The 22,618-nt window shown below is 33.0% G+C and overlaps 3 protein-coding genes and 1 long non-coding RNA gene across 5 annotated transcripts; 2 read left to right on the forward strand and 2 right to left on the reverse strand.

Annotated features, from left to right (window-relative positions):
* Positions 1-12: 12 nt before the first annotated feature.
* LOC120211464 lies at positions 13-20,748 on the forward strand. Its single transcript, XR_005524601.1, has 3 exons — positions 13-146; positions 18,760-18,763; positions 20,737-20,748. It is a non-coding gene; the product is annotated as an uncharacterized LOC120211464 (long non-coding RNA).
* Positions 10,280-11,645, forward strand: LOC120211463 (probable transmembrane ascorbate ferrireductase 3). The gene is made up of 4 exons (XM_039209996.1): positions 10,280-10,491; positions 10,590-10,638; positions 11,051-11,250; positions 11,318-11,645. The coding sequence occupies exons 1-4, from the start codon at positions 10,318-10,320 to the stop codon at positions 11,573-11,575; spliced, it is 681 nt and encodes a 226-aa protein (XP_039065927.1). The 5' UTR covers positions 10,280-10,317; the 3' UTR covers positions 11,576-11,645.
* On the reverse strand, positions 12,163-15,292 carry LOC120211460 (protein OBERON 3-like). Of its 2 annotated transcripts, XM_039209994.1 has the most exons (3): positions 13,280-15,292; positions 12,233-12,869; positions 12,163-12,183 (listed from the first exon to the last, which is right to left on the reverse strand). In XM_039209994.1, the coding sequence occupies exons 1-2, from the start codon at positions 15,144-15,146 to the stop codon at positions 12,280-12,282; spliced, it is 2,457 nt and encodes an 818-aa protein (XP_039065925.1). In that variant the 5' UTR covers positions 15,147-15,292; the 3' UTR covers positions 12,163-12,183; positions 12,233-12,279. The 2 variants fall into 2 exon arrangements, with proteins under 2 accessions (XP_039065925.1, XP_039065924.1); XM_039209993.1 differs by lacking the exon at positions 12,163-12,183 and having other exon boundaries at positions 12,199-12,869.
* LOC120211462 (zinc finger protein 4-like) lies at positions 18,367-19,906 on the reverse strand. Its single transcript, XM_039209995.1, has 2 exons — positions 19,715-19,906; positions 18,367-19,346 (listed from the first exon to the last, which is right to left on the reverse strand). The coding sequence occupies exon 2, from the start codon at positions 19,256-19,258 to the stop codon at positions 18,530-18,532; it is 729 nt and encodes a 242-aa protein (XP_039065926.1). The 5' UTR covers positions 19,259-19,346; positions 19,715-19,906; the 3' UTR covers positions 18,367-18,529.
* Positions 20,749-22,618: the final 1,870 nt, after the last annotated feature.

Raw genomic sequence — 22,618 nt, forward strand, 5'->3', positions numbered from 1 at the left:
ACTAGATTATCATCTCCAAACAACTGATTATACCCTTCATCGAATGTAAGAATCGGGAGTCCCTGTTCAGACCCAGAAGCAAGAACAGAAACCAGAGCCAAAACCAAAAACAAAGAACAACCCAGATAAGTTAACTTCATCCCCATGTTTTTGGTTTTTTCCTTACTGGAATTTGGATGTAAAATTTTAGGTCTTTGAGGGTATGGGTTTATAAAGAGAAAGAGATGAGTAAGAAAGGAAGAAAACGAAAGAAGGCTTAAATTCAGAGTAGAGTCCGACGAATTCAGAATTCAGAATTCGGACAGGTCAGTAGCAACTAGGCATGAACCCTTTTTGCAAGCATATCCTAAAAAGTAAAAACAAATGCTTGTTTATTTATTTATTTTCATATAATTTAATGTAAATAAAAAATCATAGGCAAAAAGACATTAAATGTATATATACTTTTGGAAAAAAAAAATATAAATCTCGTATTTTTTAACGTGACCCTCTAATTTAAAAAATAAACTTAATGTGGTCATTGATCAATTTTTTTATCGTTTGATCAATACGATGGTGATGTTGGTAGTTTACAGTACTGATGTGGTTATCCACGATAATGACGTAGAGTCTATCTGTCATGTTTGAGTTATCAATTTAGCTTATTTGTCATGTTATCTGTAATGTTATCAACCATGAACTACCACGTCAACATTATGTACAACCACGTCAATATCATGAACTACCACATCATCACAATAACAATCAAACGACCAAAAACGTCGGTCAAATGATTAAGTTGGGCTTATTTTTTGACTCATATTTATATAAATCAAGCACGAAATGTCTCGAATTTTTATTTTGATTTAAATTTTATTATATTGGATAGTTTCATTCCAATCTATGTAATAGTGATTGATTCTTATACTTATAATTCAAAAGAAAATCACAGTGAGAACCAGTGAAGAACAATTAAATCACCTTTTCAGATTTATTTAATTTTATCAATTATTTTAAGTAAAAATATAAATATAGGCATAAACTTTCAATTTTCTCAAAATTATATCTAAAGTTTAGTTTTGCTTCATTTTAGTACTCGTGTTAAAAATTAACTTAAGTTTAAAAAAATGAAAGGTTAGATATTAAAATGGATCAAATTGATAGTTTAGATATTAATCACGTTAAGTTTTAACAATTGGGTGCTAAAACGAAATAAAAATTAAAAATTAAAAATTAAGTATGGCTTCGAAAAAATTAAATGTTTAAGTACTAAAGCAGACCAAAACTAATAGTTTAGTTAATAAATATGTAGTTTATCTATATAAATTATTGATAGAACGCATTTTCAACACGGAACTTTTGCTTTAGGAACTCGCCCCCGCTTTAATAAAGTGCTAAGCTGATATTTAGTAATAAAATCATGTAATTGTGAATGTTTAGCTTAAGCCTAGTAGTGAAAAGGGTTAGTAAACTGGGCTAGGAGGATCGCTGTCATAATAGATATCTGCAAAACTTAATATATATTAGCGCGATCAATAAATAAAATACTAATTTATTAAAAAAAGAGTATGGTAATAATATCTAAAGAAAATGATCCAAAGGAATAATAAGTCAAAAAGACCCCTTCTTTACTTTATAATGATAACCTGTCATAACTAAATCGTGATAGTTATATGTGGTTATAGATTGAATGAATATGATTGTCTAATAATATATTTAACTCTGATAAGTCACGTGAACTTTTGAAGAGTCATGTCAGGAGTAGAATCAAACAAATGATGTTGTAGTATTGAATAGTTGACTTGTGTAATATGGTTGGTGTAGATGGTCCTTTAGAAACCATTTATGAAGGGTTGGCCCGAGAAGGGGTGAACCATATATTATCATCAAGTATACATTAAATCAATTTGATCATATTTTATTTTAAATAATTTTGATTATTATTAGTTGATTTGAAAATGAACAACTGGGAAATAATCACAAGGTTAATAATTTTTTTTAAATTTCCAACTGTGTTGAAGGTTTTGATATCATGATCAAATTAACAAATATGTAAACATCGGTGATTGAATTTGTAATTTGTAGTCTTATCGAATCTCCCTTTTAGATTAATAAGGACTAATTATCAAAATTTAAAACCAAAAGGAACTTAAAGAAATATTTCCACCAATAATATACTCATGGACATCCTAGTACTCCACACAGTTGAAGGGTTTCTCTGAGCTGACGTGACATATTGCCCCTTCCACGTCGCCACATACTATAGCCGTTGCACTTTTGCTGACAACAACAATAAATCTCTTACCAATTCAAAATTTTCCATTGCCAAAACGAACAAGAAGATAAAAAATAACGGGAAATTATAAAATTGGTAACTAAATTTTACACTCTCTCATATTATTCACTATACTTTAAATATTTTCATTTCATCACTGAACTAATACAGTGATTTTTTTGGTAAAATGGACTGTTATATAGATGTAAAACGATATCGTTTTAGTGATTTTTTTTTGAAATAACATCATTCTAATGCCGTAACTATTTAACTGTGGGGTGACAAAAATAAGAAAGAGTAAAGTTCAGTGATGAAATTTTAATTTACCAAAAAATAACATCATCGCAGTTTACGGGCATGCATGCGGTGGGTTAGGGCTAATTCCCCTAATCAAATTTGCATTAACAGACGTCACGCCGTTAATCATGGGATGAGTAAGCAATCATCATTCAATCCCACCATTAAACCCTACTTGGCTTTCGGCCGAAATAAAACAGAAAAAGAAATTCACTGGATCTTAACGTTTACCCAGAACATGTTAGATTTGAAATTTTTTAATTTAATAATGCATTTGTTAAGGGTATTATTTGTAATATATTTTTGCAGTATAGGATATGATGTTGATGTTAGATCCATGCACGTGAGCTTGAATTGCCAGTTTTCCCACGATGAAATGAAGAAGATCCCAAGTGTTAGATCCTCTAGCCCATCACAGCCCTTGTTATTTGCCTATTTTTGGGAATGTTTTCCGTTTGGGTAATCATTTCTTTTTATTTTTTATATTAAAAATATTAAATTAATGATATTCGAGCCACATAATAATTTAATGTTAACTTAATGTGTCATTTTTTATTAAACTTATGCAAGTAAAATGTAATATATGTTCATAGATAATTTTTCACCATTTAACATTTAATGCTAACATTATTGACATTTTTAGTGTTCGAATATAAGAATTTAAGGGTTAACAATAATTATTTTAACATCGATGTCACTTAATTCGATTCTGGTATATCATTTGATAATGGAGTTTGATGCGCACCATGATGATTAAGCAACGAATATTTAGAGTATTTCTAAAAGTTAATGCAAGAATTATAAATGACAAATGTCAGTAGATATGACAACAATGGAGGAATTAGGGCAGATGAGACATCGTCTAATCTAAAAATTTAAAATTATCATATATTTTAGATTTTATTTATATTTTTTATTAAAAATTTATTTTCACCTCCTAAGATTCTATAAATTTAGGTTTGAAGTTCAAGTACACCCTAACTTTTATAAAATTTAAATTTATTTTATTAAATAGATATTGTATTTCGGAGATAAAAAATGAATGAATTAAAAATTATAGGGTCCATCAATCGATGGTGATAGCTGACGAAGAGAATTTTGGTTGGATTCGAGAGTCAAATTAATATTTTATTTAAAAATTTTGAGTTAAATTAATAATTTATCTAAAATTTAAGGTTAGATTAGATTAAATTAAAATTTAAATATTCTTATCAATAGTCACGTCATAAAATTAATGGAATTAACGACTCAATTAACAAAACAAGACAGGTCGATAATGCCAGTGAAAATATAAGACTAAATTGATAACGTAAATGATCAAATGTTATCTTTTATAAATCAATGACAAAATAAAATAGACCAAACCAAAAGTGATGACCCATATAATTACCCAAAGATAAAATGATTAGACAATATTTCAAACTAAAATTAGGATAAAATACGCGAGTGACCATTCAACTATTGTTCCATTTCACTTTGATTCTTCATTAGGCCACCAACTATTTAAATACTTCAACCAAGCTACTTACGTTAAAATTTAATAGAAAAAGCAATGCGCCAATTTATAATTTTGGTATAATTACACTATTTCGATAAACTACGCGAGTGACCATTCAACTATTGTTCCATTTCACTTTGATTTCTTCATTAGGCCACCCAACTATTTAAATACTTCAACCAAGCTACTTACCGTTAAAATTTAATAGAAAAAGCAATGCGCCAATTTATAATTTTGGTATAATTACACTATTTCTCCCTGTTACTTAAATATTTTAGCAATTTGATCATAATTTTAATATATTAAAATAAATTTGGTATAAATAATAGGGATTAAATGTGTAATTATATCAATATTTTCAACTGCCATGTTACATTCTCCATTAAATTTTAACGACAGATGGTTTAATTGAAGCATTTAAACATTTGAATGGTCTGATTGACGACTTCGAAACATCGATAGTCAAAATAAAAGAGGGCAATAGGTTGAATAGTCAACCTTGTAATTTACACTTAAAATTATAATCAAATTCGGATAAATAAATATCTATGAACTACATTTATAGGACATCTAAAGGTGAGGACTTAAAAATTCAACATGAATTAATATATTGGTCTAACGAGATGAAATGATGTTCGAATTTTAACATTGTAAATTGAGTAAGTTAAACTCAAAAAATGATTATATCGTAATTTTTTACAATACTCGATTTAAATTAAATTGTTAATATATAAAAAAGTCCGATGATTATATCAATTGAGTTGGGTTGGGTTGGGTTGGGTAGGTTTACATCATTAACTTATGGAACGAAGTTGCTAAATGGACATCACTAATCTTTTTCCATCATTAACTAATGGAATTAAGTAGGGATGGCAATGGGTCGGGTCGGGTTTTTGGGCCACCCGACCCGACCCGAGAAAGAAGGGTTTTTCACCCGTGACCCGACCCGACCCGACGAAATTAAGGTTTCACCCGACCCGACCCGACCCGAATATATGACTTAGAAACCCGACCCGACCCGACCCGAAATAATAATAAAAAAAATTTATTCAATGAAAACAGTGACTTAATTGAAAAAAATTATATATGGAGGGACATTATTGTAATTATCCCTAAATATATAGAATAAAATTATATATATTTTCGGGTCGGGTCGGGTCGGATTTTTTTCACCCTAAACCCGACCCGACCCGAACAGTACATTTAAAAAAAACCCGACCCGACCCGACCCGAACCCGAAATTTTTTTAAAAAAATTCGACCCGATCGGGTCGGGTCGGATCGGAACCCGTCGAATTCGGGTTGAGTTGCCATCCCTAGAATTAAGATACTAAATGGATAGCACTAATCATTTCCCGTCATTATTTAATGGAATGAAGCTGCTAAATGGGTTTGATATTAAATATCAAACCCATATACATTTTATATTTATTTGTCTATAGAATCGTTAATTTTTGTTTAAACTAAGGTGATTATAAAGTAATATTTGTTCTAAATACTCTCAATTATTTGACGATGAACGTTGAATCTGGAACACCCTAAACCAGTATGACACACAGTCTACTGATCAGAACACCACACGGGAGTGGCTAACCAATTTTTTTTTTTTTAATTTTTCCGTTTTAAGAATGACAATTTATAACCATTAATGCTAAATAAATCAACTACAATTTAAATAAAATAGTTTACATTAGGAGCTCCCAAAATAATATTTAAATCATAAACCATAGTTTAAAATGAGTCACGACTCATACAAAAATATACAAATCGGGGTTTACAATTATACATGCCCTCTAAAGATGAACTCGAGACATATTTTGCACTATATGAGTCTGGATCACTACTATCAAAAAGTCATCAGACTGCTCCTTGACTAACTGCGTAAAGAAACAAAATCCAAACGCTGAGCTAACTAGCCCAGTGTCACACTAACAACTAAAGCATATTAAAAGTGTTCATGTCATGGTCAAACTAACTGATAAATGAAATAGTGAGTATACTCGTATACTGCACTCTATACTCTTTGGTAGACATCATGGTGCGGCTGAGGGTTCTGCATCTCGGAGTTCACATACCCATCTAGTCTACCAAGGATGGTTGCCCGAAATCTCTGCATCGGTAAACCCCTTCAACTAGCCCACTCCTTGAGTGTCGGACCTTGCGCCCAAGCTAGTTAGCTTTAAGTGCATCGCGCACTACCTAAGGATATATCTGGACTGAATCTATACTTTCAATAATGCTAGCATTTTCTAAAAGAACTCGTGTGTCCTGATCATTTCCCGAGCATCATCCAAGGCTATTTTTATGTCATCCTAATTGATCTTGTTTCTAAGTGTAATATTAATATCATTAATATTCTCACTTGTGGTCTTATTTGATGATAAAATGAAGTGTTGGGGTACCTCGAGTCTAATTTCTTTAAAAATTGTCATTTTTCCCAAAACAGTTTGAAAGTATCAATACTAGCTCAAGAGTATCGATACTCCTGCAAAAGTTTCGATACTTTATATAAGTATCAATACTTTTAAACATTATGTTCTGCCCAGTTTTGAAACTTTCTAGGAGTTTCGAAACTATGACCCAAAGTTTCGATACTCTTGAAAGAGTATCGATACTCTAGCCCAGAAACTTACGAATTTACCCAAAATGCATAACAAATATCGATACTATCTCTATAGTATCGATACTCTACCTGCAGAAGTCATAAAACACATACAAAATTGCTATATTTCAATCCCAAAGACCCTAGTGAGGTCCCCAAACATGCTTAAAGTTTTATTTGATCAGCAAGGGTCATAATAAAGACTTTAAACACATTTATAACTCTAAAACAAGAATTTCACCATGGAAATGCTTATCATACTCAACTCAAACATTTAAACTATTTTGAACTTCTAATGACTCACTAAGAGTATAAAAGAGTTGTATAAGTGTTACCTTGCTCTTTTGATGGCTAGAACTCTCCTCAATCAACCAAGGTTCAACTTTTATTTCCTTTTATCTCTTGAGCTTTCTCCTACTTCTTTCACTAAACAAAAGTGAGAAAAATGGATTACTAAACCATCTAGAGGTTGGATACATTCTAAATAACTCCCTATAACTCAAAACATAGCCAGAATCCATAGATTCCCACAAATCTCTTAAAATTCGTTTTTGGCTCCATGGATAAAAACTAGTGAAAGGGAGCTATAATTGAAGCTAGAAGGATGAGGTTTAATAATCTTACCTTAGATGGATCCAACTAGGCTTGAATTCTTTTGAGATTATTACTTAAAGAAGATAAAAGAAGAGAGAAATATGAGAAGATAGGAAGAGTGCTTGGTTAGTAGTGTAAGGAGGTTGGTTCACGTTGAAAACATAAAATAAGGAGGTATTTTCAGCTTCCAAAGCGACTATGGGTAAACTACATTTTTAGTCCCTTTACTTTTATTTTTCATGATTTACTCATCTCCAAACAACAACTCTCTTGGGCCCTAACTCAAGCCCACAAACAACAAACTTGGTCCAACTGTAATATAAGGTCTAATGGCTCAACTTTGGGCTTCGGGTTGACCTGAACTACTAACCCGGGATTCATGGCGTTACAGAATCACTCTGCTGTAGTTACAAGTGCTCGAACTCGTAACTTCCAAAAACAACAACGATTTCTTTAACCACCTAAATAAGTTGGTTCGTTTTAGAATTGTTATATTTTCATATTATTTTCCAATTCATAATCAAAATCTTTCATGTGGAATTAATATGCCTCTTGGTGATTATTTAGGTATCGTTTTCTTTTAAAGAAAGTAAAACAACTGACAATTTAATTATTTTATTAACTAAATATAATGAATAAAGAGCCAACACACGTGACATAAATTAACATGTTTATATATATTATATATCACGTTATCATTGTTTATTTATGTAAGGGAAAGGAATAGGTTCAAGGATCGATACTTGAAGTGGGAAATAAGCATGGAAATTACTAATAAAAAATTGTAAATAAAATTATGTGGATTATTAATGTTTGGGAATGGAGGCGAATTATGTAGTGATAAATAAATGAAATTTTAGTATGAGCAATAATTTTTTTCTCATTTAGTAGGCCGGGCTGGTGTGGGCTTTGTGTGAGACTTATGTTTGAAATTGTCCGTATAGTAATTAGTCGCTATTGTAAAATGTTATATTTCAATCCTAAAGACCCTAGTGAGGTCCCCAAACATGCTCAAAGTTTTATTTGATCAACAAGGGTCATAATAAAGGCTTTAAAGACATTTATAACTCTAAAACAAAAATTTCACCATGAAAATGCTTATCATACTCAACTCAAACATTTAAACTATCTTGAACTTCTAATGATTCACTAAGAGTATAGAAGAGTTGTAAAGGTGTTACCTTGTTCTTTTTATGGCTAGAACTCTCCTCAATCAACCAAGGTTCAACTTTTCTTTCGTTTTATCTCTCGAGTTTTCTCCTACTTTCTTCACTAAACAAAAGTGAGAAAAAGGGATTACTAATCCATCAAGAGGTTGGATACATTCTAAATAACTCCCTATAACTCAAAACATAGCCAGAATCCATAGATTCCTACAAATCTCTCAAAAATCGTTTTTGGCTCTATGGATAAAAACTAGTGAAAGGGAACTCAAATTGAATATAGAAGGATGATGTTTAATAATCTTACCTTGGATGGATCCAACTAGGCTTGAATTCCTCTGAGTTTCTTACTTAAAGAAGATAAAAGAAGAGAGAAAGATGAGAAGATAGGAAGAGTGTTTGGTTAGTGGTGTAAGGGGGTTGGTTCACGTTGAAAACATAAAATAAGAAGGGATTTTCAGCTTTTAAAATAACTATGGGTAAACTACATTTTTAGTCCATTTACTTTTATTTTTCATGATTTACTCATCCCCAAACAACAACTCTCTTGGATCCTAACTCAAGCCCACAAACAACAAACTTGGTCCAACAATAATACAAGATCCAATGGCTCAACTTTGGGGTTTGAGTTGACCTGAACTACTAACCCGAGATTCAGAGCGTTACAGAATCACTCTGCTGTAGTTACTAGTGCTCGAACTCGTAACTTCTAAAAACAACAACAATTTCTTTAACCTCATAAATAAGTTGGTTCGTTTTAGGATGGTTATATTTTCATATTTTTTTCCAATTCATAATCAAAATCTTTCATGTGGAATTAATATGCGTCTTGGTGATTATTGAGGTATCGTTTTCTTTTAAAGAGTAAAACAACTGGCAATTTAATTCTTTTATTAACTAAATATAATGAATAAAGATTCACCACACGTGACATAAATTAACATGTTTATATATATTATATGTCACGTTATCATTGTTTATTTATGTAAGGGAAAGGAATAGGTTCAAGGATCGATACTTGAAGTGGGAAATAAGCATGGAAATTACTAATAAAAAAGTGAAAATAAAATTATGTGGATTATTAATGTTTGGGAATGGAGGCGAATTATGTAGGGATAAATAAATGAAATTTTAGTACGAGCAATAAGTTTTTCTCATTTAGTAGGCCGGGCTGGTGTGGGCTTTGTGTGAGACTTATGTTTGAAATTGTTCATATAGTAATTAGTCGCTATTGTAATTTTATTTTATTTTATATTGTATTTTTATTTTTTAAAAAAAGTTTATATGAGACGTTTTCATTCATCTTTATGACACGTTTTTATATTTTTTTGACACGTTTTTCGATCGTTTGACTATTGTCTTCATGTATCTTTTTCTAAATGTTAATTTTACACTACCACGTGATAGTGCTTATTATTATCTTGTTGATCTTTCTTGCTTTGGATTATTAGAATTTGGATACATGGTTTGCATTCGTAGATAACTTTTCATGTCGCTCGAGTCTGATTTGTTATTTGTCGGTTGTCTTTCAGTAACTTGATCTCCTTTTGTGTTCGTTTGTCGATGCGATCAAATTTATTTATACATATATTTATTCAAGTTTCTTGATTAATTAAATTTTTGATCTTTTCTTGCAGGGTAATTACGGCATCTTAAGTCACACTCTAATGATATATAAATATACAGTAATATTAGTCCGGATTGTGCTTTGCCAAATCTCAAAGTTTTCCCACATCGAAAGAGACAAAACCCTACAATAAGCAACCAAAAGTTGCAGATTCGTCCTTCAATTTCTTCTTTTTGGAAAAGAAGTATATCAGAATCAATGTAATCATTATATATTTAAGCCCTCATCCTTTGTTCTTTCATGCACACCTTCTTGAACTCGACTCGCTGAGTTTTCAATCACCATGCATTCCGACCAGCAAGGAATCATCACCCATAGTTATCGACGTTCAGCCTCTCGGCTAACGATAATTGCTCATGTCTTCGGGGTTTTAGCTTTCATCCTCATGCTGGTTTGGTTGCTGCATTATCGTGAAGGTATCGAGTACGATTCATACAATGGTTATCGTGTTTTCAATGTAAGTAAAAAAAGAAGAAAAAACAGTCATCTTTATATGTTTACTGTGAAATGAATTTCCAACTTTTAAGTTTATGTTTAATGTTGTTTCTCATGTAGGTTCACCCATTTCTTATGTTTTGTGGATTCATATTCCTCTCCGGCGAAGGTAATTTGGTAAACCGATGAAAAACCAATTTTGTTTACTTGAGTCCCTATTCTCTACTTTTGAGCATTCTAACTCCGACGTTTTAAATTTTGATCAAAATGACCTATGCTGGATGAAAATTGTTAGCTCACTAAAGTCAACATATGTAATTGATGTGAAGTTTCTACATTTGCCTAATTGATGACATGTCACATTTCATGAACACATCATCATCTTGAATGATATGACACATATCATGTCATCACCTTGGTTAGATAAACAATTTAACACATGAGAAAGTGTCATATCAACATAATGTATTAGTTGTTAGTCAATTAACGACTCTAATACAATGGAATCATTTTGACCAAAAATTGAAAGGCTGGATTAAAGTTGCATTGGTAACGCGAAACGTATTGATGGAAACACGCAGCGATGATGGTGTACAAGACAGTAAAAGCGACACACATGGTCCAGAAGGTTGTCCATATGATACTTCAGCTTGGGGCATTTGTGCTCGGAGTGGTCGGACTATGTGCCGTGTTCAAGTTCCATGATATGTCCAACGTCGAAGATGTTTACAGTTTGCATTCATGGATCGGAATCGCTACTATTGCTTTGTTTGCAGTACAGGTAAATTAACTACTCTATTTCCCGGACTTTTTGTAATTAGTATATGATGATCTTTGTGTTGGTGCAGTGGTTGGCAGGGTTGATTTCGTTTATGGCTCCTCAACCGGAGGTGACGAAGCACAGCCTACTTCCGTGGCACATCTGCGGCGGCCGGACGTTGCTATACATGTCGATAGTGGCGGCGCTCACGGGGTTGATGGAGAAAGCTACGTTCCTGCAACTGCAAAGTGGCCGTGAAGCTCGTTTGGTCAATTTCTTGGGACTGTGTATCCTCTTGTTCGGCATATTTGTTGATCTCAGTGTTGCTCTCGCACGTTATGTTTGATCATTGTCTATAATTATATATTCTTTTCTATGTGTGATTTTCATTTTTTTTACTTTTTTTTTGTGAATTTTACATTGGATTGATGTTGTAATTCATATTTTATAATTATACAAAGATGAACTTTAAATTATAGCAAGGAATCTTATTTTTCAAAGATATTATTTGCATGTGGGATTTCTTGCTCAAACATCACAATGAAATCACAGGTGTTGATGGGGTGGCTCCACAAGTGAGCTCAAATTTCAAAGTGAAACTCCAGACAAGAAAACCAGAATCCACAAGCTACAAACAAATGGTGTGCTGTCTTCTGCCATTTACAATTCAAAATTTCAATGGTCCCCGTCCCAACCAAGCTTCTTCATTTGTGGGCGTCACGCGTTGATGCTGCATTTTACCTCCCACCTGTCGCTTTATTCTCCCATCAAAACATTTTCTTGCCAACCAATCACCATCCCTTCTTTCCCTCTAGGTGCTTGGGAAAGGCACCAAGCATAAAATTTTGATACCCTTTCAAGTTTCAATTCTCATCAATGGATATCCATTAAGAAAATGCAATATGGTTTACAATCATTCATTTCTCATTGGGGGAACAAAGCAGAATCCACAAGGTTAAAAAAAAAGCGAAGCAAACTACACATGTTTTAGATTTAATTCATTGTTAAGCAATAAATTAGAAGAAAGTTTAAAGAAATAAGAAAAAAGGGTTAAGCCCATTGTTGCTTTGTAGCTTCCATTCTCTCCAACAAACTGGCAATCTCTGCTTGCATTCTTAGTTTCATTTTGTAGTAATCACAGTGTGAATGTTCCAAAGCCTTTAGTTCTTCCATTTTGTTCCTCCTTTTTTCCTCGGACTCTTGTAAGCAAAGTTTCGATAGCTTCTCGGTGTACTCTTTTTCCAACTTTGCGGATTTTGCCTGGATCATACTCATGTAACTCTCGACTTCTCTCCGTGCTTCGTCTGCCTTGCTTTGGAACAATATCGCTTCTGCTTCCTTGATCCTTACCATGCTTTCTATGCTGTCGAATCCATCAGCGTTTGCTGACCTTCCGAACCGGTATTCATCTTCATTCTTTAGGTCTTTCATGTGAGAAGGTTTGAGATCTTTCTGACGGAAGTCGTTCTGAAGTAAATCGTGCCCGCTTGAAGAACTCGTGCTGTAAAACACAAGCTTCTGAGGACGAGAAGCACCCAGTTTTACAGATGATTCGTCTTTTCGAAGGTCAACTTGAGTTGCTGTTAACTCTTTTGAGCATGCACCAGAGGTGGGAGGAAAGTCTGATAAACCATCAATGTCTGTTTTGTGCAGACCGAAATGGAAAATGAAGAAGAATACTTGAGACTTTAATATCAGTGACAATGTATCATTGATTGAAAGATGCATGAAAAATAAAGAACTCAAATTATCCGTAATATAACTAACTCTGTAACAAAAAAGTACGAAACGTGTGTCTACTAGGATAGATGTTTCGAGAAAGAATTAAGTTCAAAGCAACCGGCAAACCATAATCGATACTAGTTATTAGGGATGGTCCTAATCAAAGCATATCAAATTTCATGCATAGGAACTTTGTTTTGCTAATCAGTTCACTGGATCATCAAAATCACTTATCAGGTTCGACTACTTATCAGGAATTCGTGAAATTCGCATGTTGTGCTAATAACTGCAAGGTTGCATATAAATATAGACAGCAAATGATACATACGGTTGAAGAACTGAAGAATGACGCTGCAAGCATCTGAAGTGGACATCACTTTGTTCCGGAGCCGGTTGCACATCTCATCAGCTTTGATGTGTAGCTCCTTGCCCTTTGAATCATCACTGCCCCTGAAAATCTTCCTCACGCAATCTAACTCCTTTATCAGTGTTTCGTGGCTCCAATCCTTGGCACAGTATAGAAAGACATCCTTAACGAACCCGAACATTTCTGAAGCATGGCCGCATCCCATGCAATGAAATTGCATTTCAGTAGTCCCGGATGGTCCCTTGATGCTAAGACCTGATTTTATAAGGTTCCTCTGAATACCACAGGCAGCGTGGCACCAATGGGAACAAACATCGCAACCGACCCAACTGCAAGTATTGCTAGCACAATCGAAAGTCAAGCAGACAGGACACATACAAGAACTGCAAAACCCTTTATTTCCAGAGCATATCTTGCAATCACAGTCATCAACAGGCAGTAGACTGTTGCAATTCAGATTCCTACATCTGTTAAACAAGAAAATCTCCACCAGCTCGGTCATGGGAAGTCCTACTTTGCCAGACAAGAAGCTTTTAAGCCCCATTTTCACTGCAACTAAGATTTCTAGTTGACCCTTACAGCACCTTGAGAGTGTCTCCTTGGTAAGATCAGATCTCCTCTCAAGCCGGCTTTGAAGTCCCACTAATTCTTCCTTCCTTTCTGGGGTTGCTATAAGATTCCTCAAGTACTCTTTGGTCAATTCAAGTGTTTCATCAGGCAGCTCCTGCATCATTTGAGCCACGGCAAGTATCGACTCGGAGACGATCTCGAGAAGAATTCTTTCTGGTCTAGAAATCTTCCTGGATCTCCCTCCATCCATACTGTCCAAAACTCTCCAATTCTCTGAATCCCTCCTCCTAGAATCCCCTGAATGATTATCTACACCCGGCTTAGCAAGCAATTCCGACGGAAAAAAGGAATGATTATCCGAACTAGTAGTCTTATGGAGACTATTGCAAGAATCCTTATTCACAAGACGGTTAACCTGCTGCATCATGGACAGCCCCCCACTAACACCAGCACCGGCCAAAGCAACTCCATCACCAACCGGCCTAAACCGACTATGAACCGATCCATTAGTACCCTCACCACCACACCAAATTTGATCATCTTTCCCCACAGAATACTCGTAATTCTGTGTCGAATTCCGAGTTAACGAGCAGCTAGGATTATGCGAAAACGGAACAGAATAAGAGTATGACAATGAAGCAGCAGTGAAATCATTCGAACAAGTGGTTTGCGTGTTATTGGTGGTAGACGGTGCCAAAGACTGAACACTCCTGCTAGGCCTAGACCGATGCTGTGTGGAAGGATCGCCATTTTGCAAAGCATTCGAAGCAGTTAAAGAGAGAGAGACATCAGGTAAAGCTAGAGAAAGATTCAAAGTCTCGAGCTTTGGCCTCCTCTCCCTATTGAAATTCTCTCTTTCATGAAAATCTTCCTCCGCATCTCTTTTGGAAGAAACCCCTTTGCTTTCACTCAAATTCAAGAAATCCCTTTCGACCCATTTCTCATCTTGATTTGAATTCTCGGAATCAGCAACTTCTTTCCCTTTGTAAGTTTTTCCGGGGAACTCTTTCTCGGAAACAAACCCCAATTTAGGGTTCTCACAGAGGTAGCTAAGGGTGAGTTCTTGGGAAGATCTGGGTAAAGGGCAACCTCCATCAAGACCCACCTTTGATTCTCTGAGAAAATCAATACCCTTTTGTGAAAACCTCATCTTTTCAGCTGGACTCTCCTTGTTTTGAAACAAACGTGAAAGCTTGCTTTGAGAGCTTTCATCTCTTACACAAGGATTATTACTCGAGAGATCTTTCTCTCCAAACATGGCCTTATCACGAGCAAAAAAAGCGGAAACGATAAAGCCAAAAGGAAGAGAAACTTAACTTACCAGAAAGAAAGGAGGGGATGGAGCAGAGAGTTGGAAATTTTCTAGAAAAGAACATGAGGGATGCCTTATTTTTGGCTTTTGATTATGCACACTAGCACGCCATTAGACACTGCAACATGTAGGCTTGGAAACTTCAAAGTGTCGTGTTCACACCATTGACAAAAACTTTTTTTTAATGACAGATACTTATAGAGTAAACTACAGCTTAAACTGTTAATTTTAATCTATTTTAACATCTAAATTTTTATTTTTTTTAAAAAAATATAACGTTAATTTTTTTAATGAAATATTAAAATAAAATAAAAATTAATCATTAAATATAATTTAAAAAAAATTAAGTATTAAAAAGGATCAAAATTAATAATTTAGATATTAAATATATAATTTATCTTATTTTATATAAATTAATTGAAATAAAATATTATCAAAATTTATTATGATATCACTTTCACCTTAATTTATTTTTCTTGCAACAATATATTTGAATACTAATTTTATTTAAAATTATATGTATGCGTATATTAAGAAGAGGTAAGGGCGGGCAAAGACATCGGATTTGGACATTATCGGACCATTAACGAATATGTACTTAATACTTTTTATTTTCAAGTGCTAGCGAGCTTAGCTGTCTTATCTACCTGGCTGATATACTTTTAAATTATTATTTTATTTATAATGTTAATTGATTTTTAGGGAGGGTTTGAATAGGGAATGTGAGATTTTTATGGGAATGAAATTTACATTCTTCCGTTTGATTAGTTCAGGAATCTCATTCTCGGTAACGTTAGATTATCAATAGTAGATTTTTTAGGTATATTACTGGAATGTTATTACCTCTATTTCCTTAGGTATTGTTAGATTCCTGACGTTTTGGACTAAAATGCTCTTAATTTTTTTTTAAATATCATTTTTCTGTCATTGAATAATAAAAATTCAACGAAGGTTAAATTACAAATTTATCCTTAAACTATTTTAGATTTACAAAAAAAATCTACAATTAAAATTTTATATGAAGTTTAGGGTTAAAATTAAATTTTACCCTTTCATTAAACCTTTTTATATTTTCAATTTTGTAAAAAAAAATTATATAAATTTTATGAATTTAAAATTTTAATGAAAATGTATAAATTTTTTTTAACTTGTTAAAAAAATAAATATATAATAAGGACAATTTGGTCAAATATACATTCTAATAATCTTTTATTCTTTTAACCAAACACGATAATCTTAGATTCCTGGTAAGCCAACCAAACACAAAATACAACATTTTCAGTAATTCTATTCTCTGGTAATCTTACATTACTACTGGTAATCTTTCATTCCGTGAGCCAAACGCATCTTAAGATTAAGGAAGATGGTATATTTGATTAAATTATTTATTATTGGGCAGTCCAAATCCAACAAAAAAAAATCAAGCACAGTATTTGATTAGGTTAGGTTAGGAACTAGCCACCCCAATTCTTGCAGGTATAAAGTTGAAACTTATTTAGGAAATTTTACTTCATTCTATTATAATTTGTGTCTTATATTAATTAAAAATATATTTAATCAATAATAATAATAAAATTATCTCAGAAAGGTGATTGATAAATTTGTCAAATTTATTTTAATAGATATAAACATGTCAGTCCCAAAAGATATAAAGACCTGTGCTATTTTTTAAAATGAGTCTCCTAAATATTTTATAAGAAAATGAAATTATTAATTGAGGCCCCTAGAATATTTTTTCGGTTAGAAATCATGATTTTAGTGAGGATTTTAGAAAAAAAATATTACAATTCATTTACTGAGATAATAGAAGAGAAAACTAAAAGATTTTTTTTTAAAATCTTATCATGAAAAATTAATAAATCAATGATAGCAAATTTTTTGGAAAAATATTTTTTTATTAACATATTTTTTTAAAGTGTGGAGCCCCCTAAAATTTTGGGTCATGCGATATATCACACAATATACATTAATAAAGACGGGACTAGATGTAAAATAATGAGTCATATAAGAGTAAAAAAGTAAATATAAATGTTGTTATTTGTTAATTTTTCTAATAAAATATTTTGAATGAGATAATTTAAAAAACAGAATAGTCATTTAGTGGGACAAAATGAGTACTATTTAACATCATTATCCATATATTATATAAAAGATATAAAATTTAATATATTTATTTAATTTATAAATTAAAATAAATTAAATAATAAATGTATTATCCAAAAAATATATATGATTTATAGCAAGAATCTTGTGACAATGTATGCTTTGTTGTAAAGTACTAATATGATTTACCTCAATATTAGTAAATAACGCCGAAAACCAATAATAACAAGGGTAATTTGTGTATTTAGTCAACTAACTATCACTTTAATTTCATGTGTTCACTAACTACTTTTTTCAAAATCATACCTATAGTTACGCTTTGGTTCTGTTTTGATCACCCGTTGTTAAAAAATTAACGGTGATGCTAAGGTGTTATCATAAGGTAATATCAAATCATCATTGAAAAAATTGACACATCATCAGTTCGTTAGCGGGTGACCAAAACTTAATGTTAAATATAATTTTGAAAAAAATAATAGTTGGATGACCAAAATAGAACCAAAGTGATAATTAGTGATTAAATATGTAGTTTACCATAATAATAATAACTTTTTTTAATCAATATATATGAGGTAAGTATAAAATATTATCCATTCAAAAATAATTCTTAACCATTTGACATTAAACGCTCGTACCCCTAATAATAATAACTAGATTAAGATTATAACTACGTTTATAAACCATTTGACATTATGTGAAATTTAGCGCAAAACAAGTGACTTCCTTAGTAAAGGAATTGTCATCATTCCTTGAGGACTCGAGTTCGAGCATCGAGAATGCCATATGTGTGAGCGTTTAATGTCAAAAAATTGATAGTTATCTTTGAACAGATACTACCTTGTGTTTACCTAATTTATTATTGGAGTGAAGTATCCACTTATTCTCTCCTCTTATTGTTTATCTCTTTTTCATTGATGTCTTGAAATTATGCTAATTCCACGTTTGTCATATAAAAAGAGTTAAAACGCTTAATTTGACATTGAAATTATGCTAGTCCCAGTCTAATTCTCAATGCTGCTATCGGGAAAGACAATAGCTTTTATAACCATAATATGCAGATCAGCAGGAAAAAACGCTAAAAAGAGTTTTATTAAATTAAAGAAATCTAGCAAAAATAATCTTAGGAGCTAGCAGCCATTGCTAATGCACCTCACTATACAGAGTGAGGTACAACGTAATCAGTATTTCGTTTCGATGAAATCGAAAAGAAACTTGAAAGAAAAATATTAGAGCTTCAATGTAAGATCGAGCGCAGATGTATCTGTTCTTGGGGATGATGCCATTGCTATATGTCCTATGTTCGAACTTCGAGTTGAATTTTGAGCCAAGTCCAATGCCTGGTTAGTGTCAACTTTTTTATCTTCATTCACCTGCCTGAAACTCCCTGGCCAGAACAAGTCTACATCATCATCTTCCAGGTATAATGGCAATCCGAAATACCCTTGATCGAACCGAGCACCGTTTCCCGTATCCATAGGCCTATTGGATGATGGCATGAACCCTTGGTGCATAGCGGAATGAGCTTTGATCCCGAGGGATCGGAATGTCAACCCGTGAAGGGGCAGAGATGCTAAGCTTGTATACCTCTCGGATGATATCCCCATCCGCATTGCACGCTTTGCCATTGTCCTTTCCCTCTTATGAGCATTTTGGTGTCCACCCAGTGCTTGTGAGCTATAGAACTTGCGCCTGCAGTAGTTACAAGAGAAAACCCTCGCCGTTGCCGCTGGCAAAGTGTCGGTAGCCGTAGTCTCGCCCGTGACACTCTTCATCTCAGCATCAGTGGCACCGGAGTGCAGGGTCAGGTTGAGGGAAACAGACCCCGAATCTGGTTGAACCTTCACAGTAGTTGTGGTATCCGTCGCGTGATCCGGGGAAGCCGATATGTTCGAAGCCACTTGGCTACTTGATTCGGAGTCGTTTTCCAATTCTAACCCGGGGTTTAGCAGAATCATTCTCAGGTAAAGCAGCTGAGTTTCGTGCCGGTTCTGTTCGATATCCGGTACAGATTGCTACACCACTAACAAGTTAGCTCTTCAAGACCTGCACACAACTTGAATATAAGATCATAAGAAACATAGGAACACAAATACAGTGATACAAAGATTCGAAAATCACAGTGCAAAGAGCAAACACTATACATACATACATACATACATACATACATACAAATAGCAAAGAATCACCTATAATTTCTCATACCGATGTCCAATTCTAAAAAACAAGGGTGTGGGTGAATAAGCCGACATGCATGGAACTGACGAAAGAAAATCCGAAGCTGAAAATAGTTGCAAATTTTAAAATGATAATAAAAAACAACACTGCAAACACTGAAAGCTTAAAATCAGTAACACAACAGAAAGAAAATCAAATCCATGACCTATGAGATGATTGTGAAAAAAGATTCTTACTTGGCATGATATAATACTTTGTAAGCTACGAGCTGAATCTGTGGGTGCTTTCTTTTTTCCCTTCTGTTTTCTACCACAGATAGTACATTGATTATTCAAGATGAAAAAGAAAACAAATGGGGATAAGATTAGCCGGAGAAAAGCAGGTGTACGATTATGGGAAAGGAGAGGTTTGTGAGGGGGCAAAGTCAGAGAATTCACAAATCCGGAAAAAGATAAAACACACTACCAAGTGTTGGTTGAATTATGGGCTCTTCCAGTGTTCCAATAGCTACAATTCAATGAGTGGAGAGAGAAAATAGGGATAGGTATGTACCATTACCTATGTACCATTACCTAGGGATGCACACGATAAACTCATGAGCGACTCGAATTTCACTCGCTATCGATTCGGATTGATTTGATTTAAATTTGAGTTTGATTCGAGACCGTAACAAGTTTAGTCGAATAAAATAAAATACAATTTAACTTAATAAGTTATGAATAGATAAAATAATTATGTTAAAAATTATTTAATTAAATAAAACTATTAATTTATGAATAGATAATAAAAAAATATGAATAACCAATATATTAAATCTTTAATAAATAATAAAAAATTACTAAATTATTAATTAATATTTAATACCCAAAAATCAAACCCTATTTTTTATTTTAATGTATTTGTAGATTATTACTTTATAGTTTAGACATTGAAATTGTTTCATGTATTCCTTTGTTTTTTTGTTACATTTATTAATTTATGTTTATATTAAGCTATATATATATAGTATTTATATTTTACTTATAATTAAAAAAATAAAGTAGAAATTTCAGTGAATTTAACGAGCAACGAACATCGAGTTTAATAGGCAACAAACATCAATCTTAACGAGCAAAGAGTCAAGTAAAGTTTTAACAAACTTAACGAACAACAAATCGAGTCGAGTAACAAATTCTTTTAATGAAAACAAATCGAATATTGTCTAACTCGTGATTAACTCACTCGATAAGTATCCTACCATTAACAACACAACAGAGAGAAGTTTGTGTTCAGGTTCTTCTTCCCATATGGAATTTGCAGACCAATATAGCCCATTACAAGGTCCATGGGTCCAGTTGCATTGCTTGGGTTCTATTTCAATTTGGTAGATCGATGCAAGATATTGTTGTCCAAACGGAACATGCATGTTCTCTGCCTTGTCCTCTATTTCATTGCCAAAATGAAGAAAACTAACACAAATGATCGTGCTAAAGTACAAAGTATACATGACTTGGTCCATGTTATGAATTCAAACCTGTTATGATTGTTTCTAGCAACTTGGTATCTGGTTGCCCCAATTGTCATGTCACCTTCAGCAACTTGGGAATTGTATGGCTAAGCTCCAACCACATGCTTTTGCTTTTAAAAGTCTCACGGTTCATGAGTAAGTTTTTTTAATATTAATTCAGGGTGTTTTTAAGTGGTAATATATGTTTTAAAGAATATTAATTATTTAATAATAAACGTTTAAATACCCTACTTCAGTCTTCGATGCTCGAACTCGTAATGATAAAGCCTTACACCCCGCATATTTGATACTATCGACTCAAGAACCATATCTTTGGCAATGATAAAACCAAACTCTCCAGAATAAGAATTCAAGTAATTCCATTTGTTCATATAAGTTGCTGATTTCACTTTCACGTGTCTAAAAAAGTGACAAAAATGATTATGGAGTAAAAAAGAAAGGTACTTTACGAGAAGGTCCCTTACATTTTTGCATACATTGGACGAATGATTAATAATAATGACAATCAAAATAATCAAATAAAGAAAGAAAACGTCATCGTATCTTTGTTCTATTGTGTTTGAGAAGATTTGCAGGCTTTGTCAATAAAAATGACAGGCACCTACCGTATTCGAATTGGATTTCTTTCTTCTTTTTAACATCTTTCAAATGATATATATACAATGTTAAACGAGTGAATATATATATATATATATATATATATATATATAAATAAAGCAATGACACGTAATGCAAGTGGACGAGGTTGAAAGTTGTGGCATTCATTAAGAATTGGAAATGGAACAGTGTACGTGACAAAGACATGATTGGTTTTCATAGGTAAATGAAAATTAAGACATGCTTTTTTGTCCCCAAACGTAAATACGTTCTTGGCTTTCATGTAGGAAACTTGACCCATTACATCAAACAATTAGATATGTTAGATATACGGTAAGATTACACCCAAGATTTGATTAAGATCGTTTTGACATTTTCGAGGTTATTCATCCCTGGAAAAACTGAAGTAAGTCGTGTTCGGACAATAATAACTCACGGAAGAAATACGTACATGTACCACATATATTGTGGACTTAGTCTTCTAAGCGATATTGGGGGTATAATGAAGTATTATTTTTTAAACTTCTCAGATTTGAGTAGATACGTTTGTAATAAAGATGAGTACGAGTCAGATTTTCGGTCAATCCTATCCGACCTAAAAATATATAGTCTCCACCCGAAATTTGATTAGACCCTAGTTTAAGTATAGCTTCACCCAACTTGAACCCGATCTGACTTTTTGAGATAAAACTCAAATATAACCTGACCCGAAATAAATATATTTATAAAGAATATAATTTTTCCAATAAAAATAGGGATGTAATTGAAATAAATAACACATAGAGTTATTATTGCAATTATACATAAATATATAAGTAAATTTATATTATTTTTGGGTCAGGTAGGGTCGGATATTTTTTACTCTAAATCCAACTCGACCCGTCCCGAATATATTTTTTTAAAAAATATGACCTGACCCGAACCTGAACCCGAATTTAAAAAACCCAACTCCATCAGTCAGAACCCGTCGGATTTGGGTCTCACGTCGACCCCTAGTTCGTAGAGTATGTGAACGATCAAAGACTAAGAAAGATAT

This window comes from Hibiscus syriacus, unplaced genomic scaffold, assembly GCF_006381635.1.
Source record: "Hibiscus syriacus cultivar Baekdansim isolate YM2019G1 unplaced genomic scaffold, ASM638163v2 tig00109972_pilon, whole genome shotgun sequence".
Taxonomy (NCBI): Eukaryota; Viridiplantae; Streptophyta; class Magnoliopsida; order Malvales; family Malvaceae; genus Hibiscus; species Hibiscus syriacus.

Excerpts from the sequence above, each read along its gene's own strand:
- LOC120211463 (XM_039209996.1), top strand. The coding sequence starts at position 10,318 with ATGCATTCCGACCAGCAAGGAATCATCACCCATAGTTATCGACGTTCA. Across the intron at positions 10,639-11,050 it reads CATATTCCTCTCCGGCGAAG|CGATGATGGTGTACAAGACA; the intron begins GTAATTTGGTAA and ends GGAAACACGCAG. Across the intron at positions 11,251-11,317 it reads TTGCTTTGTTTGCAGTACAG|TGGTTGGCAGGGTTGATTTC; the intron begins GTAAATTAACTA and ends GTGTTGGTGCAG.
- LOC120211460 (XM_039209994.1), bottom strand. The coding sequence starts at position 15,146 with ATGTTTGGAGAGAAAGATCTCTCGAGTAATAATCCTTGTGTAAGAGAT. Across the intron at positions 12,870-13,279 it reads CATTCTTCAGTTCTTCAACC|ACATTGATGGTTTATCAGAC; the intron begins GTATGTATCATT and ends TGCACAAAACAG.
- LOC120211462 (XM_039209995.1), bottom strand. The coding sequence starts at position 19,258 with ATGATTCTGCTAAACCCCGGGTTAGAATTGGAAAACGACTCCGAATCA.